Source organism: Ambystoma mexicanum, chromosome 7q, assembly GCF_040938575.1.
Source record: "Ambystoma mexicanum isolate Mex_15411 chromosome 7q, UKY_AmexF1_1, whole genome shotgun sequence".
Taxonomy (NCBI): Eukaryota; Metazoa; Chordata; class Amphibia; order Caudata; family Ambystomatidae; genus Ambystoma; species Ambystoma mexicanum.
This window is the reverse complement of record NC_090941.1, coordinates 1,028,805,124-1,028,822,813: the sequence shown is the minus strand read 5'-3', so window position 1 is coordinate 1,028,822,813 and position 17,690 is coordinate 1,028,805,124. Positions and strand designations below refer to the sequence as shown.

General features: G+C 46.1%; 1 protein-coding gene across 1 annotated transcript in view; it reads right to left on the bottom strand.

Annotated features, from left to right (window-relative positions):
* The window catches only part of LOC138528107 (short transient receptor potential channel 2-like), a 236,174-nt gene that overhangs the window by 99,055 nt on the left and 119,429 nt on the right, over positions 1–17,690 (bottom strand). The window contains exon 4 of the mRNA XM_069639559.1: positions 16,019–16,183. Coding sequence (XP_069495660.1) covers positions 16,019–16,183 — 165 coding nt within the window. The remainder of the gene's footprint in view (positions 1–16,018; positions 16,184–17,690) is intronic.

The window sequence follows — 17,690 nt, the reverse complement described above, 5'->3', positions numbered from 1 at the left end:
GCCACTTCCGTTCCAGAACTTCGCACTTGCATTTCAACAAGGCTAAGTCAGAACCATGCCAACTATTGCATTTGGAAGCAGGCTTCATGCGACTCCTCATGGCAGGGGCAAGGGTATGTAGGCTGTTGGAGATGGAGAGGTAAAGGTTAGCAAGAGCTGAGTCGATGTGAGAGTGAATACTAGAAGTGGGGAGGGGGATGGATGTGCGAAAAGCAGCAAATGACCCTGGCTTCATCAGTTGAATGATGGAGAAGGAGACTGGCAGTGCGGGCAGAGGCTTAGACAGGGGGCCAGGAGTTCCAAATGGGAGGAGAGAATGGTCAGACCAGGAGAGACGAGTAGTGAGAGGGTTAGAGAAGGGAATATCAGCTGAGATGAGCGCATCCAAGGTGTACCCGGCTGAGTGGGTTGGGCGAGAGGGAAGGATGATGAGAGAGAAAGAGTCGCAGAGGTTGCAAAAGATTAGAATAGCTGAATTGGGGGAACCAGATGGATATTGAAGTTTCCAAAGAGGAGAAGCTTGGGGGAAGAGCTCAGAAGGGAGGAGGCAAGGTCAGCCCACTCAGAGAGGAAGGGGGAGATCGACCCAGGAGGCCTGTAGATTGTAGTGAGAGTGAGTAAGAGGGTAGGAGAGATGCAGAGATTGCAGACAGGACATTCAAAGGAGGAGCACGATTGAGTGGGTATGATGGAAGGAGGGATACATTCAGGATAGACAAGAGCCACTCCAGCTCCAGACTGGTTAGACCTGGACCTGGAAGGAGAGTGTCAAAAGCAGAGACAGAGCTGGCATTGAACCACGTCTCAGTAAGAGTGAGGACGTCTACGTCAAAGTCTTCAAAGAGATGACAGATATCAGAGGAATGTTCGACAGCAGAACGAGAATCGGCGGTAGCTAGGTGAAGCTGATTGCCAGTAAGTAATCATCAGAAAGCCAGAAAGGTTTTCCGAGGCGGGGTACAGGGGCGTGATACACCCATCGATGGTAGCAATGAGACCAGAGGGGTGGCAGCCAGAGGAATGGCAAGAGAAGGGAGGAAGTTAATGAGGGAAGGAAGATGCCTGTTGAGAATGAGGAGGTTGGCTGAGAGTCCTGGGCCATGATAGTGCCATTCTGAAAGACATTAATGATGCACCTAAATGATAGGAAGTGTGCCAAGAGAGCTTCCCACCTGGTTCCACCATTCATAGGCGAGGAGGAAAAAAGGGAGAGAATAGAGACCATATGGGGAATCCATAGGTCAGGAGTGGGGACAGTAAAGGGGATGTCTGTAATTGTCTGCCTGGAGGAAGCATTGATGTAGGTATCAGTGATAGGCAATCCTGGATTGGAGGCCAGGAGTGCTTTTTTAAATGTTTTATTTCCAGACTTCAAGAGAGGGGTAGGAAAGGAGAGTAGCAATTAGAGTTGATAGGAGAGTTGGAGAGTACCATAATGGCAATGGCGGTGAGGGGTAAGGGGGAGGCAGCAGATGAAGGGACTGCACGATGCACAAGGAACTCACCAGGCAGCCTAGCAGCAAACCAAGTCCCGAAGATTCAAATGCAGCAGAGAAGACTGTAGAAAAAGGGTAAACAGGGATAGGGCCTGATGCAGTGGGAAGCATGAACAATTTGAACGTGGAGGCGCAGCAACCAGAAAGGAATCAGGCTAAAGGTACACGGCATAGCAATTGGCATAGATGAAATTACAGATAACTGTGATTAGAATTTCCCAATTCAGAGAAGACAAGGCAAGCAAATAGCACCGCTTGAGGGCTTATGACAGCAGGATACAGTTTTCCAAAATTACAGATAAAATGCCCACAGTTTTAGTATGATATGATATGATATGATATGGCATTTGTAACGCGCCTATACACAAGTGTTTCAAGGCGCGAGCAGAGCACATTCCAAAATACCCAGATTCAATTCTCAAGATTATAGGAAAAAGCCTATGTGCAGTAGAAGGGATGTGCAAAACAAGATATCGGAGCAAGAAGTTAACAAGTATGCACCACTGAACGCAGTAAGGTAGGAACAGGCACAATAATAGGTTAAAGGCAGGAGTAAGGCTGAAGTGGTAATAGGTGAACGCAAATAGAATTGCAACTAATAAAAAGGTGGGATGAAAATGTTATGCACAGAGTGCTTGGTAGAGGTAGGAGGTAATCCAGTATGGGTCGATGTGAAGCAGCGCAAGGCAGGTGCACCCAGAGGCAAATGGTGGAAAAGGCTCCTCAGCCCGCAATCCATTTAAAACGTTACAGCTGAAAAACAATGCACCCAAAGCAAAAGGTAGGTGGCAAATTAACATGATCGGGCATTAGAAGTTGGATGTACCAAATTCAGGGAGGCCAACATGCTGAAGAACACTGAAGGGGTAATGAAAAATGCAGGCACAGGGTGAACATTGAATGTGAGAGAACGAGGAGGCTCAAGGGCAGGCAGGTAGGACAGGGTGGGGATCCTTTAGCAGGCCAGTGGAGCGGAGTGTAATACGCTCGGCAAGGAGCGCTTAGCTTCAGACAGAAAATGGATGAGCGGCAAACCTCAGGAGGGCTAGCAGAGCATATGGGCGAAGCGCAGTGGCCTGGCGGCCATGGCCGAACAGGAGCCTTAGTCATGGTCCTTTTGCTGGGAGCTGGCTATGCCTGCTGACTCCCTGGATTGGCCCAAGTAGGATGTCACAGACAATCCGGATCGAGATTGGGCGTGGTCAAGGGCAACGGTCGGTGGCACTCCTGTGCCTATAATGGTGGCAGCCATTTGCAAAGAGATTAGAGAATGCTGAAACAAACAGCCTGCATGGGCTTACCTGCATAAAGTGGGTAAATGCTTCCACCAGATTTTCAGCGTGCTCAGGCAGTTGCTGTTATAATCACAAGCACAGTGAAACAGAATGCCTGCATGGGCTTACCTGAAGGAAGTTGGTAAAAGCATCAGCCCATTGCGCAAGGGGATGAAGATGGTGGAGAGAGCCAGAGCCCAGCAGGTAGCGCCCGAAAATATCGTAAATAAAAAAAATGAATGGTTGAAATGTTCAGAGTTCAGCTATACCAAAATTACGTACAGGCAAAAATGACGAACATTTAAACCATTCGGTTTTCATTATCGTAAACAAGGGAAGTGGCGGTTGCGGGTGTGTCCCCCACACCCTTGTTTGCTATAATGGAATCGGGGTGGCAGGGGGGTGCCCCGCAAACAAATGGAAAAAAAGGGCCCTGCAGCACCCACCGGTTCCCATCCACGGAAGTGAAGAGAACTGCTGCTGCAGAGACTCAGCGGTACACAGTGAATTGTGCCGCCAAAAGGTAAGTAAGAGGTTTGGGGGAGCAGGGTATAGAAAGGCCATTTAGCAATGGAGTGCTTATTTCGAATACGAACATTTCGAATTCGACATTTTTATCTTCGAAATGTTCCTTATTCGAAATAATCACGTACATCCAACCCAGCCCGCTCAGTTAGAAACCTTGAAAAGGAAAGCTTGAAGAGGAACAAGATAGAAATAGTTATTTCTTTTTTTTGTTATTGTGCAGTAGTTTACATTTTTCACAAAATTACATATAATATCATCAAATAATATACACTCAATACAACAACAAACATTTAAAATCTGTTACAAATATAAAGTGCCGAAATAGTGTGCAAAATAGTGTATGCAAATATACTGCAAAATGGAGTTTGTTTTCATCCACAAGTACATTCAATGGGATTAAGATAAGTGAAACATACAAACGGTCCCATATCCTGATTATTACATAGTATTTCAAATTAGGACCAGGTATCTGCTACTAGTACGCAATTTTTACCATTCAATTATTTGTATATGTCTTAAAAAACTTAACATCGCGATTGACAAGGAGACAGAATTTCCAGAGAAAAGGAATCTGAGTTCCAACTTGTATACAAACTTTTTTCAAAACATTTGATAAGGGGTTCTAAATGTATGTGGAAAACCAGAAGCAGGTGTCTCAATGTTTCTTTTGCAGTTTCTAGTTTGTAAAACTGGCATGCTGGACTCAGAAAATTAGGATTTTCTCCTAATGTGTAATATTTATCTGGTTAAAATTAGATTCAATCTCAGCCTCATAAAATGCTGCCTTAACGTCATATTCGGGAATTATATGTATTTCTTTTTTAAACTTAAGTTTTTATTTTGCAATTTACACACAGTTTTCAGTTACAGCAAACATATTCCACCTCAAAAGTAGCTCAAAATAGCAACTGAAAGCCCCCACCAAAACTCAGGAGATGCTCGATGCAATACACAGCTTCAGAACATACACTTTTTAAGAAAATAAAACCAAACTACCAACAGTACCAAATTAGCCCGGTGTGACCCATCTCTAATTAGTAAAGCCTGCAACAGTACTTTAAATAGCTTCCTGGTCAACCATTACACCAAGACCGAAACCTTGACCCTCACACCCCTCACTTTTCACGTCCCAACTTGTCTCCCCTCCACCCTTCTCAGCCCAATTCCCATTTGCTTATCAAAGGTCCCCACTCCTCCTGGAACGTTCCCACGTGGCCATTCACAATGGCTGTGAGATTCTCTATCATATAGATGTCCCTTAATTTCTGTTCCCAGACCGCCCTACCCGGGATCCCCAGGGACTTCCACTTTTGCACCAGAGCAATACTACCCACTGTAAACATTGCTTCCCATAATCTAGTGAACCTCCCCTCCTCCAATTCCAATGAAGGGACTCCTAATAAGTTCTGTAGCGGGTCTGGGTCCAGAGAGACCCCCGTAACCTCCTTCATCCAAATCAGGGCCTCTGACCAAAAGGTCTGAATCACTGGACATTCCCACCACATATGCAACCATGTGGCTCTTTGGCCGCAGGCCCGGGGACAGAGCAGGGAAGAGCCCAAAACATTTTCGAGATCCTGACCGGGTCTCTATGCCATCCATGCAGGACCTTAAAATTGTGTTCTATGGTGGATGTAAACAAATTCCCATGAAAGGCGATCTTAAATATCTTGGACCATGTCTCCTCTGGAATTGCCCTCCCAACCCCTCTCTTCCCACTGTTGCTTGAAATTCTGTCTGTTTCCTACCTCCGCTGTGATCATTGCCCTGTATACGCGCAAGAGGATTCCCCTCCGACCCTCCACAGAAATCAATACCCCTTTGAATTGAATCAAGTCCCTAGCCAGTTTGTCCACCAACCTGATGTCATTGAGAGACCCTCTTACCCAGAGATATTCGAAAATAGACATTGCTCCTGGATCACCACATCGGCCAAAGCATTATATCCTATGAAGGTCCCCTCCAAAAACAACTGGCCCACCCTCTCCAACCCTCTATCCAACCAAAGCTGAGAATGCCGGACGCCCCGTTTGGCTAAATCTAGTGGGGGCACGCATACCGACGACAGCAGGGATGGCCAGGAGGACAGGAGAGCATTAGCCTTTGATTCTTTCCATATAGATTAAAGAACCCCCAAAGTAGGATGTGATTGCAACTTCTGAGGGATTGTTCCCGGTGGAGACCACAGATAATCCCTGATCTTCTTGGGGTGTGCTGCAATATCCTCAAGAAAGGTCCAATAGTTGCCTAGGTCATCTCTTAGATGCTCCATCAGCACTCGCAGCTGCGCCGCTTTATGGTATACTTAGAAGTCGGGATAGGCAAATCCCCCCAATCCCTAGCTAAGGTCAGCGTTGAATGTTTAGTTCTAGGAACTTTGTTCTGCCACACAAAACGAGCCAGCAGGGTCTTCAATTCACAGAAGTAGGTCTCTGAGACTACCGTTGGCAAGCTCGAAAACAGATAGAACAATCAGGGGGAGAACGTTCATTTTAACAGAGATCATCCTCCCATACCACGAGAGTACACGCGGGGCCCACCTCTCTAAATCCTTTGTCAGTGTTGCAAGCATTGGAGTGTAGTTGGATGAAAACAATGCAGTGAGATCTCTAAGCAGCTGAATTCCCAGGTATGTAAGCCCAACCTTTTTGACTCTCATCCCCTTACACTGAACCCTGTTCTCTAGAGCCACACCCTCCAGCCAGATTGGCAAAATGCAAGATTTATGCACATTGATCTTAAGGCCTGAAAACTGTCCAAAGCACTAGATCTGGGACATAAGCTCAGGAACTGATGAGTGCAAATCTGCCACATCCACCAAGATATCATCTGCAAATAAGGACAACTAAAAAGACATTTCTCCACACTGATTTTCGAGTTGGCGCGGATCGCATTGCCAACGGCTCCAAGGACATGGCATAATGGAGGGGGGAAATGGGGAACCCTTGCCTCATCCCTCTGGCCAGCAGAAAAGAGGCCGACAAAATCCCGTTAACTAATACTCAGGCAGTCGGAGAACTGGAAGTGCTGAAATCCATTGCTGCATGTTCAGCCCAAGTCCTAACTTCTCCAGGACCTGGAACATATAGAGCCATTCCACACAGACAAATGCCTTTTCCAAGTCCAATGAGATCACTGCTGCGTCAATGCCCTCCCCATGCGCCACATGCATCAGGCCAATGGTCTTCCTAATTTTGTCTGATCGCTGGCATGCCTGAATAAAACCTACCTGGTCCCTGTGGATCAGCGCTGAGAGAGCTCCGTCAAGCCTCGGTCCCAGGAGTTTTGCCAATATCTTCACATCTGTATTAAGAAGCGATATGGGCCTATATGAAGAACACACCCCAGGGTGCCTCTCTGGCTTATGGATAACCACAATGATGGTGCTCAGCATAGATTCCGGAAGTATTTCACCCCCCCCCCCCCACCCGTACTTTGTTGAAAACCTTGGCCAAATGAGGGGCCAGAAGAGACCAATACATCTTGTAGAATTTCACGGAGAAGCCGTCGTCTCCCGGAGTGGTGCCTGATTTCAATCCCTTAATCGTGAGGGCCACCTCCTCTGGGGAGATTGGGCCATCCATACTGTCAGGTACCAAATCAGGTAATCCCAGCATTCAGAGGGAGCTGAGAAATCGGGACATCTGAGTGTGATCCCCAGGGAATTCAGACGAATACAGTGACTCATAGAATTCACGGGACTCCTCCCCTATTGCTCCTGGGTTTAAAAGGTCCCCCCCATCTGGACCATTGATTCTATTGACCAATTTAGATTTCCGCTCCTCTCGTAACCGCCATGCCAGATTTCTATCCGCAATAGCTCCCTTCTCGTGGTACTTCTGCTTCAAGAATTTCAACTTCTTTTTCATATCCTGAACCAGGAAATCCTGCAACCATACTTTTTGAAGATGGAGTTGTGCCACCCGTTGTGCATTTTATCCAGCCGCACTATTACCCACCCCTCCGGGCTCAGCTTCTCTATCTTAACTCGCACGTCCACCTCTTCCCTCTGCCTTTCTCGCTTTTTCTATGTGCCCAGGCCAATTAGCACCCCTCTAATCGTAGCTTTGAACCTTTCCCACGCAAAGTGCGCCCTGGACTCACCCCCATTGTTAAACTTTAAGTATTCCGTAATGTATGTCTGAAGCGTCTGAGCTATCTCCTTGTCCTTCAGCAGCAGGTCATTACACATCCACCTCCCTGGGAGACTGCATGCCCAGCCCCCCCAATACCACCCGATCCATATCATGATCCGACCACGGGACCGGGGGCGCAGTAACTGAGTTGATGAACCCCTTCAGAGCAGTGTCTACCAGAACAATATCAATCCTGGAGTATGAGTCATGGACCCAACAGTAATACCTAAAGGGGGGCTCTTCATCAGCTTCCAACGATATGGCGTCCGTTACCCCCACGTCCGTGGTTATGCTGTGAAACTTCTTGGATTGGGAACACTCTGCTTGGGATACCACCTCCCCTCTTGGTCTTTTCCTCTCTCTTTGTGGGTCCAGGACCACATTGAAGTCACCCCCAATTATCACTTGCTCCTCAATAAACAATTTCAATTCCTTCTTAAGCTTATCCCAGAACTGTATCGGCCCTCATTGGGCCCATACACAGATACAACCATGATTGGACTGCCCCTCAACCGGCCCCTGACAGCAATATACCTCCCCTCCGGGTCCTGCAATGTTTTGTGAACTATCAGCCCGAATGAGGACGCCACAACAATCACCACCCCTCTCTTCTTTACCAGAGCCGAGGACTGATATACCTCCACAATGTATCTGGACTTCAGCCCCAGAGGGGAGCCCCAAGTCCCCAGTTTGGAGTCCACGGTTCTTGAATACGCTCCCAAGCACAGCCCCCTGGGAAGTTAAAGCAGCCAAAAATAAAACATTTAAAAATGTTTTAAAAAGAAACTGGGTGGGGGGTGGTCTGAAGTCCCAATGAAGATGCCCCAGCACCCCGGACGCTGTGGCCCGCACTCCACAGGAGGCCACAGGGCACTGAACCCCTCGTCTTTCGTTGCTGCAGCATTCCGGAGCACCCCCCACTCCGGAGGGTCACTAGGCTTTTTATGGCAGGAAGAATGTGTGAGCCCCCACTCAGGCCAACCCTCCACTACAATCTGGGACAGCACCCTCTCTGTGTAGGATGCTATGGCTTCACAGCAATAGCGCCAGGCTCTGGACCACAGCGACTCATCCCAGCCCCGGAGGCCCTGCTGGCTACAGCTCGTAGTTGGTCCCTCCTGGAAAGCAGAGTGCCAGTGCCGCCTCTCAGTCTATGGACCCCCCGGGACAGTCCACGTTCTCCCAGGCCACCTACTCTTCAATCTAGAGGCAATGCACGGTCACTCACACTCCTGTACTGCTATGTGGGGCCTCTGCTTCTCAGATTCCCACACAGTGAGCCTGCTCCCTCACTCCCAGACCTCACCCGTATAACTTGCCAACGGGCAAGATATCTTCGAACATGCCCCTCAGTGATGCGAGGCTCATTGTACAGCGCCCAGTCACAGCTGCTATGGCCAGCAGGATGGGCCGAACAAAGCAATGGAGCCACGGGATCCACCTCCCTCCCATGGGACTCACACTGGGGGAGGGTGCACCCTGCTCGATCTCAGCATCCAGAGGTGCTCAGGTTACTGGATTTGGCCCACTCAGGCACAAGACCCAGCGCAGACAGAAAGTCTGTAAAAGGCCTCCCAGGGGTGGGGCGGGAGGGTTCAGGAGCGAGGGCTCACACTCTATCTGACCCGGTGGAGATGGAGCTGGCTGTTCAGGCTACCACCATCCACACGCCCTTGGTGGCCTCTGGGAATTTTTTAAGATAAAGTGGTAAACAGCATCCCTTTTTGTGCTCAGTCCCAAGAATGTTAAGGAGCTTACATTTGGGAATGGTTGAACATGTAGTCAGCCAATCATATTCCCAAAGTCCCTGTTGGACCATACAAGGTGTAAGAATAAGTTTATCCCAATTGTAATTTGTGTTCCCCTTAAGAAGTAGGTTATGGGTGCAAACACTTTGATAGTTTGCAAAGCAAAGAGGACCACTGGAGTGCACAAAAGGCTGTCTGTCTAGAGAATGGGAGCCAGTTCAGTAGGTGAGGTGGGGGTAAAAAGAAAGGAAGGCTAGAAGGGGCAGTGAGAGGAAGAAAGGAGAGGAGTTTGTTTTGGTGGTGGGCAAAGTCATTAGCTGAAAAAGAAAAAAATCCTATACAAAGGTCAGGAGCAGCCAATTAGTTTTAGATATCATTTTACATGGGGGTGGGGGGGCTCTCCCTTTTCCAAACAAGAGCCGGGTGCACCTGTGCTATCAGCGACATTACAGCAGGTGCTGCTCTATCGGTATTAGCAAAGTCACACCACATGCAGCACATTGAAGAGAGCTGTGAGTTCCTGGTCACTGAGGTTGTACTACTAGGGAATGGGTTTTCATTGTCCCTTTCAGATGCATGGCTTGAGGTGGGTGCAGCCAGCCCATAGTTTGCTGATTCAGCCCCTGGCTTTATGTACATTTTAGGTTAGATGTTTTCTATGTATCCTGCTTTGCTATTATTTTCCTGTTTTTTTTCTCAGGAATCTGCCCCATTATGAGGGCGCCGGTCCAGGAAAAATGCTGGTAATACCAGATCCAGTATTTTTACCGAACCAGCACACTCCTAGTTTGCCTTTAGGGGAGCGAACTACCAGCAGGCTTGACCTGCCGGGAGTTCAGGACCCTACCAACAAATAATAGCCCCAATCACCAGCATCGGTACTAATGGTGCTGGTGATTCCCATTCCATGGAGTCCATCCGGACTCCATGGAATGGGAACTTAACGCTGTTTCCAGCACCCGCAATATCCCGGTAACACTGTGATATCAGGCGCCGGTAACGGTAAAGCAGGTTTGCCCGGTAACCCGCCAGTAGTACAAGCGGGTTACCAACAAACACGTAATGACTGTGTTTTTGTTTGAAGAGGATATATTTGTAAGCCATTTGTGATTTTATTCCAAGCTTCACATGTTGAAGTGGCTAAACTAAAAATGCTCATGGGTTGGGAACAACCTAGTGTTTGCAATATTTTTGTTTTTTCTGTTTTAGTTTTTAAAAAAACAACAAATCAATACAACCTGAAATCTGGGACATAGAGTGAAATTATGCATTTAAGAATATAAATTTAGAGAACTGTCATGAGTTGCACAAGTCACCCATGTCACTGGCAGATGTTTAGCCAAATGTGGCAGCTTCATCTGAGATCATTCTTGGGCTCTGGCATGAGTCTTCTCATGCCAAGGAGCATGGAGATCTTATCTGAACACCAATGAGATTCCAGAAATGGAACGAAAGGCGGGATTTGAAGCAGGAGCAGGAGAGAGCCAGTGAATGAGGAGTAAATTAGGCAAGGTCTTTGAAACGTCATAGCACGCCAAAAGATACATTGGTCGCCCCTGAATCCAGAAGAGGGATATACAGCCCTACATTGAGTACCGGGTAAGCCAGAGATATCCAAACAGGCTTCTAATGGTGGAACAGAAAAAGAGGTCAAACACACAATGAGAATCAGGACCAGAGGAAAGAGCCTTAGCAGCGGAACGCCAGCTGATTGACACAGAAGACCACACAAAGGAACCCTAAAATGTAAAAGCGACCAATCAATGTGAGAATAAGATGTATGCAAGAGAGGGGAGTGCCCAGGCTTTGGTGGACATGAGTGAAAATGTGCAGATGTGGTATGTTAGGGCTGCTGGAGGGACGAAATATGTTGGAACTGCAGGGCTAAAAACGGTACCATGGTTCCCATGTTCTGGGAGTGCCAACAAGTTCTGGAAGGATGTGGATGAAATGATCAATTTGCTGTTGAGAAACAGCTCTGCTCTTGATGAGAAACAATATTGCTGGACACTTGTGGTTGATAGAAAGCAGGTGCAAATGGGAGGAGTTGTAGCTACTAAGAGTGGTGGCTTGTATGAAGAGGGAAATCTTAAGGAACCAAAACTCTCAACATAGGCCAAGTGAGGGCACAGGGCTAGAAAACATGAATGACCCAGCAGGTCTTAGACACGTCCTCCTTCAGAATGCCTGATTACATATGCTGCTATGCAAGGTTATAGAACACTACGCAGCGGGCAACCCGTGAGTTGCCCCGCCAGCTCCTCCCTATCCTTGTTTCATTGTTTTCACTGAAATGACATACGTGTAAAAGTGACTGTCACAATAGACTCAGTGCTACAGATATGATTTTGAAGTGGGAGGATTTTACTCCCTATTTTTTAAAGATGGGAGTAAAATTATTTTTTCAGAAAATAAAAATGTAAGTCTCGTTCCGAATAAGAGCATTTAATAATTTAATTAAAATGTTTTAACTGGAAAAAACAACATTTTTAAAAATATAAATATGTCTTTGCACCTGGTTTAATAAAGGTTTCCTCAAGTGGCACTGCATGTGCTTCTAGTCCAGACATATCGATGGAGCTGTGCAGATGTAACCAGGGGGTGTGTCATCCTATTATTTGCTGGGAGTATTTGTCAATTCTATTGTTAGGGAGTCAAAGTGGCTGCTATGCCCCTTATTTGAAGGGCTTCTTGGAGGTGCATGTCCCCCATTGTATATGAATCCCACAAGTGAGACTGTAAGGGGCTTGTAACTGGACCGATGACATTAAAAGACTGCCAATAAAACAGTTGAATTCAAACAAAGGAGGCTTGATTGCTTCTCTGCCCTTCACAGCAGCGGAGCATAGTATGTGGGACAGGTTCCAATCCAATTCCACAGTGAATTTAGGTCCTCATTAAGGTTAATATTAAAAGGCCCCAAGCCATCCTGGACACCATTTAAAAATGCTGGCTAGGGAACATTGTCTACAGCATGTGGCTCTTATTATGGGTTTGCAAACTTCAAATATTCTTCAATCACACAAGCCGTACCAGCCATAGACAACGAAAAATAATAATATGAGAAAAATATATATATTTAATGCACCACAAAAGTGGAAAACACATCAGACTACCAAGCAGCATGGAAACAAGACACATTTTTAAAAGTAACATTCAACAAATCTCCCAACTAAAACAGTTCCACTGAATCCTACAAAACACCTGTAACTATAACTGCACTTTCCCCACTATGCACTCTTTCTGCCTCACGCAGCCGCTGATTGACACGCATGTCCCTCTAATAGATCTCTTCAGGAGCACTGGCAGAGAGCTGAACGTCTCTCTAGGCAAATCCAATAAAAGCATGGACAGAGAGGTTCCAATCCAGCTCCCGTGGCTGCCCGCTTTTTCGAGTTGGGTGTTCAAACCGCTACACTACCAATGATGCGCTCATGAAGCACGTACAAGGATAGACAAGGTAAAGCACAGAACATCAAGAGGTGTTGGTAGCAGCTTGGCGATGGCATTGAGTGCCCAACTCGCAGGTCAGTAGATAATGCAATATATCGGGTGTGACTGAAGCAGTGCATGGGTAGTGCAGTTTGCGTCAGACGCCACACTGTGGAGAGAATGGGGCAGTACAGTTAGTTTGCCTTTAGTCCTATTGGAAATGGCAACAAATAAATAATTGCCAGGGATACTCCTCAATGAAACAGTGGGGTATTATATTGAAGAATAAAATGCATTGAATGTCGGTAGACATTCCACATTTCGATGGCGTGTGCTTTATAGATTAACTAATAATTGCGGTGTCTGAAACTGTACATTCCGGCGCAGTGCTTTGGGCGGCAGCCATTTCGGCACAGAGTTTTGGGTGCAGGTCACTTCTAGGTACACCTTGCTGGCCGCGGCCATGATATCGGAGGGACCTGACAATGTATGTTTTGCTTCACTAAATTGTGAACCAAAGCACGGGGAAAATGCTGTGCTTTGGTTGATAGTATATTTAAGCAAACACTAGCTGCTGAGTACAAAGGGATGTAACTGTGACACCGATTATTACAGACTTTATAAGGGGAGAAATTGCTATATGAAAATAGGATATTCTAATGAATGACATACCTTCTGATGTAAGCCAGTCATTAGACCAGAATCTGATCCAGACACTTAATTAGATTTGGAGGTTTAAGGTTCTTAAGCTAGCAGACAGCAGAAAGGAGAAGGGGGTGTTTCTTGAAATACCTGTTAACTTACTCATATACAAGACTCTCCAAGTCTTGTTCATATGGTCTGGGTAACTGGACATCATGTAGATTTTCAACTAGTCTGCTTGAATTCAACTGGTGGGAGTGTTTTTCAACAGCTGGCTGAAAACCCTCCCACGTGAGTTCTGATGTGTGTGCTCTCAGGTGACATTTAACATGCAATAAACGCCTCTTAATCCAAACCCACCTGTGTTATTCGAGTTTTGTGACCCCATTCCTGCCTTCATTGCACATAGAATTGTTTGATCTGATGGCCTCCCTTTTTGTGCAACAATGCATTATTGTAATCTTTCCATATGCGCGATGTTTGATTTTTGTACTGAAAGGTGTTCTCGTTCATTGATCACATGATCACTGTTAATGACTTCCTTCCCTGGTATTAAGTGCACTAAAGAAGTAGTGAAACTGATTTAATTGTATCCCTGATGAAAACATATGTGGCTTTTTGGTGAATCACGGCTCATGCCATGATTTAACTAGATCCCTTGGTCCAGTTGGGTGAACTGCAACTTTAAATATCCTTTTAATGTTTGTATGCACAGTCAGCCTTTTTTGCAGGAGTCAGCTGCCAATATAACCATTGGAGGGCATGCAGAATACTGCTTCGCTAGAATGCCATGGATTGGGAGCCTAGTTATTTTATTATGAAGCCCCATTATAATACAGCTCAAAAGAGGACACACATCAATGCACAACCAGCATGGAAACCAAACATGCTCTTAAAAACATCATTTAACAAACAGCTCTGCAATATAGGCAGATCCACTTGCAGCAGGAAAGTGAACACAAACATCAATGCGCAAGAGGCATGAAAACAAAAAATGCACTAAAAAAAACTTTCCCAATGTAGGCAGTTCCACTCGCTCCTACAAAATGGCTGCTGCTAGAACAGAGCTTTACCCAGAAAGCACTTGTTATGTTATGTGAACTTGGTAAAGCGCACGTACGCCCAGAGGCATCTTGGCGCTAGCTACTGAAGAGGAGTCAAAGAACAGAAAGGTGACAACACCAAACGAGAGAAACACCCTAAAATAGAGTAGTGTTCAGCAGCCGGCGAAAAGTGAGGTGGTCTTCAGTGGCACGGAGGGCAATAGGCAGCTTATTCCAGGCTCTAGCAGCCGCCACCGAAAAGGCACAGCCTCCCATACGAGACAGACGATAGTGGGGGGCAATGAGAAGACACGCAGATTGGGAGCGCAGCAGATGAGCAGGAGTGTAATGAGTAAACTTTGCTTGGAGATACTCAGCACCCAAGCCATAAAAGGCGCGATGCACCAGACATGTTCTGCCTCAAGGTGATCAACGCCAAGGCCCCCATCTACCAATTATCTTCGAAAGCTCTGCAAGCGAGCTAAAGCTCCCTCTACTGGGAACTAATGATGTTTCAAAGGTGGGTTATCGGATTAATTAAATGATATGTGTGGGCAGGATTATCCACAGCAAGCGTGCATGAGTGGACTGTGTGATGAAGGTATGTATGAGGATAATGATTGGGAGGACGGTAATCTGCAAAAGGGTGTGTATTGGTCTGATCATGTCCTTAAATGATGTCTGGGGAGGATAATGGGTACCAAAGATGTGTGCCAAAATAATTGATGAAATGACGCTAGGGGAGCACAAACATAATGGTTGGGAGGAGCACTATATACTGATGTCCATGGAATGCTCACGAGTTACAGTTTTCTATGAGTTACAGCCCTAAACTCACACTTACCTGCTCCGCCGACCTCCAGCTGCCTGCCGTCCTTGGATCTTACTGCTACTGTTACTGCTCGGGGCTTAGCCCCTCGGTAGGACTAGCAATTACATGTGCAGTGGCGGGCTGAATCGTCCAGTTATGGCACCAGTGGTCTGGCGTTAAGGCCCTTTCTTGGCTCAGAACCTGTACTTGGGCTCCAGGCCAGTGCTGGCCAATCCAACCCGCAGCTGTGGGTATTATTGCTTACTTAAAATATGCTTAAAAGACAATCAATTGTCAAACGATGTATTACTCATAATTATATTGTTATTTTTGCATTTTTGAAGCACTCACACAGTCCGCGGGCATCGAGACGCTGTTACAGGAACTGTTTTAGTTTTTTTAGTAGCGTAATTGTTTTTTTTGTCTTAGTTGCGTATTTATAACACGCTTAAATACCCAGACGTTTCTAAGTGCTGGGAATCGAACCTGTTTTAGCACGTTTCCGCTGAGCTATCCTCCCGGGATTGAATGACTCATTAAAATATTCATTCAAATGGCCCCGCGATCACCTAATTAAACAATGGGGCAGAAGAGGTTAGCTTGTGTATAATGGGACATCAGAAAGGTTTGGAATTGGCATTCATCCGGTTACAGTCAATCCCGGTGGATCCATCCTTATCTAAAGCAGACACCTTGTACTGGAACATGAATGGGCCAATAGACTGTAGATGTTACACATATCTAAAGCAACACATAACGTGTCAAAACGTCACAGGGACGCAGACTAAGCTATAGGTGAAGACCACCAATAGGCAAGGTACATGTTTCCTATTTAGGGTGATAGGGATAGGTAAATGTGATGACATCTATTTCACTACTCCCAGTCCTGAGATTGGGAAATGACGTACCCTTGACTTTGGAGCTATCCAGTACACCAAGCAGAGCATGGGCATGGTCAAGAACATGCCGCACGAGATCAAGATCTTCCAGATGGTGTTACTGCCCCGCCAGCCTGTCAGTTTCCCGCTCCAGATGGACGAAAGTACCTGCTGGCAGATTGGATGGGCTACAAACTAGGCATGGGGGAAGAAAGCAAGAAAGGAAAACATGTTAGAGATCATAGCACTACAGGCTAACACATCACATGTACCAATGGATAATGTCAAATCAGCTGTGGCAATCATGGCGTACTGTGCACCCCTCTGTAGTGAGGAACACAAACAACAACTGCTGGATCACAAAACAGAATCAAACAAGTTTCCACTTACAAATTGTAACATTTGCTTCAGGCCTAGGTTTAAAGAAAACAACACACTGGGCCTCATTACATGACGATGAGGGTAGCAACGCACCGGCTCCCTTTCTGGACCTCCATACTACAATGATGCCGGTAGGGGCCACGGATCCCCCGGCAGGCCTCACCTGCTGGAAGTTCTGGGCCGTACTGGTATGGTTGTCACGGAAGCACCAGGACTCCATGGAAATGGGGAGTAAACATTACCGCTGCCACTTATGATATTCTGGTGGCACCGGGATATCAGGCGGTGGTAACAGTGTTATGGGGTTGGCGGAAATCCACCGGTAGCACCAGTGAATTACTGCCAACCTCGTAATGAGGCCCACTGTCAATGAACAATGTACACACCCATCAACCTTTTAAACAGTAGTCTAAACATGTACCACTGGCATTGTTCTTTTGCTTCCTTCTGAGATTGTAGCTAGCTCAGCGAGGCGAGTTGAGCGGCCGCCTCAGGCATGGGCTCAGCCATACAGTTCATCAATTTGAATCCATAATAGGCCAAATCAGCTTTTCATTACCTTGAATAGGGTAACAGAAACGCAAGTTACTACAATTAGAAGTGGGAGGAATCCGACATGAAACACTATATTAAACATGTGATACCACAGTTCAAGGGGTTCTTGCTGTCCTGTTTCCCCCTTTTATTTAATGTATGTATTTAATAGTTTTTTTTATAACATGCCTAATACCATACCTGAGTTTGATTTCTAAGCGCAGATTCGGGATTCAAACCTCTGTTGCTATGCGTGGTCTTGCTTCCAGGACCAGTGCGTTGCCCCTGTGCTATCCTCCATTCCAGTGTTGTGTTTTAAGATTGTGTCATCCCAATTCTGGTCCATTCTATTCTCCTTACTCTTGATGTTGATGTTACTTCATCCCAAGAGTTTACTTTGTTGTATTCCTTCCTTTTAAGATCACATGTTCGCAAGATTTCAACTTCTCCTTTTGCTTTTTATGTGACGACTGTACCCTACCAGGAGTTTATGCTATCATACATTTTCTGCATAAGGTTGAAGCTATGCATTCCCAGAATTTTATGCTGGCCTCTAACTTCCTGTTAAAATTAGCATAACATTTCACCAGGATTAAACTGCCCTATTCCGTCCCCTTGAGATTGACGATGTATGTTTTCCCAAGAGTCAACACTGTCCTATATCTCATTTTTAATTTGCTATCCTATTGCAGGCTCTAGAAATTAAGATTGCGCTTTACTAGAAGCTTATAAGAGTTTGCACGAACATACTCCTTGTTAAGATCTTCACAGGATCTTGATGTGTCCT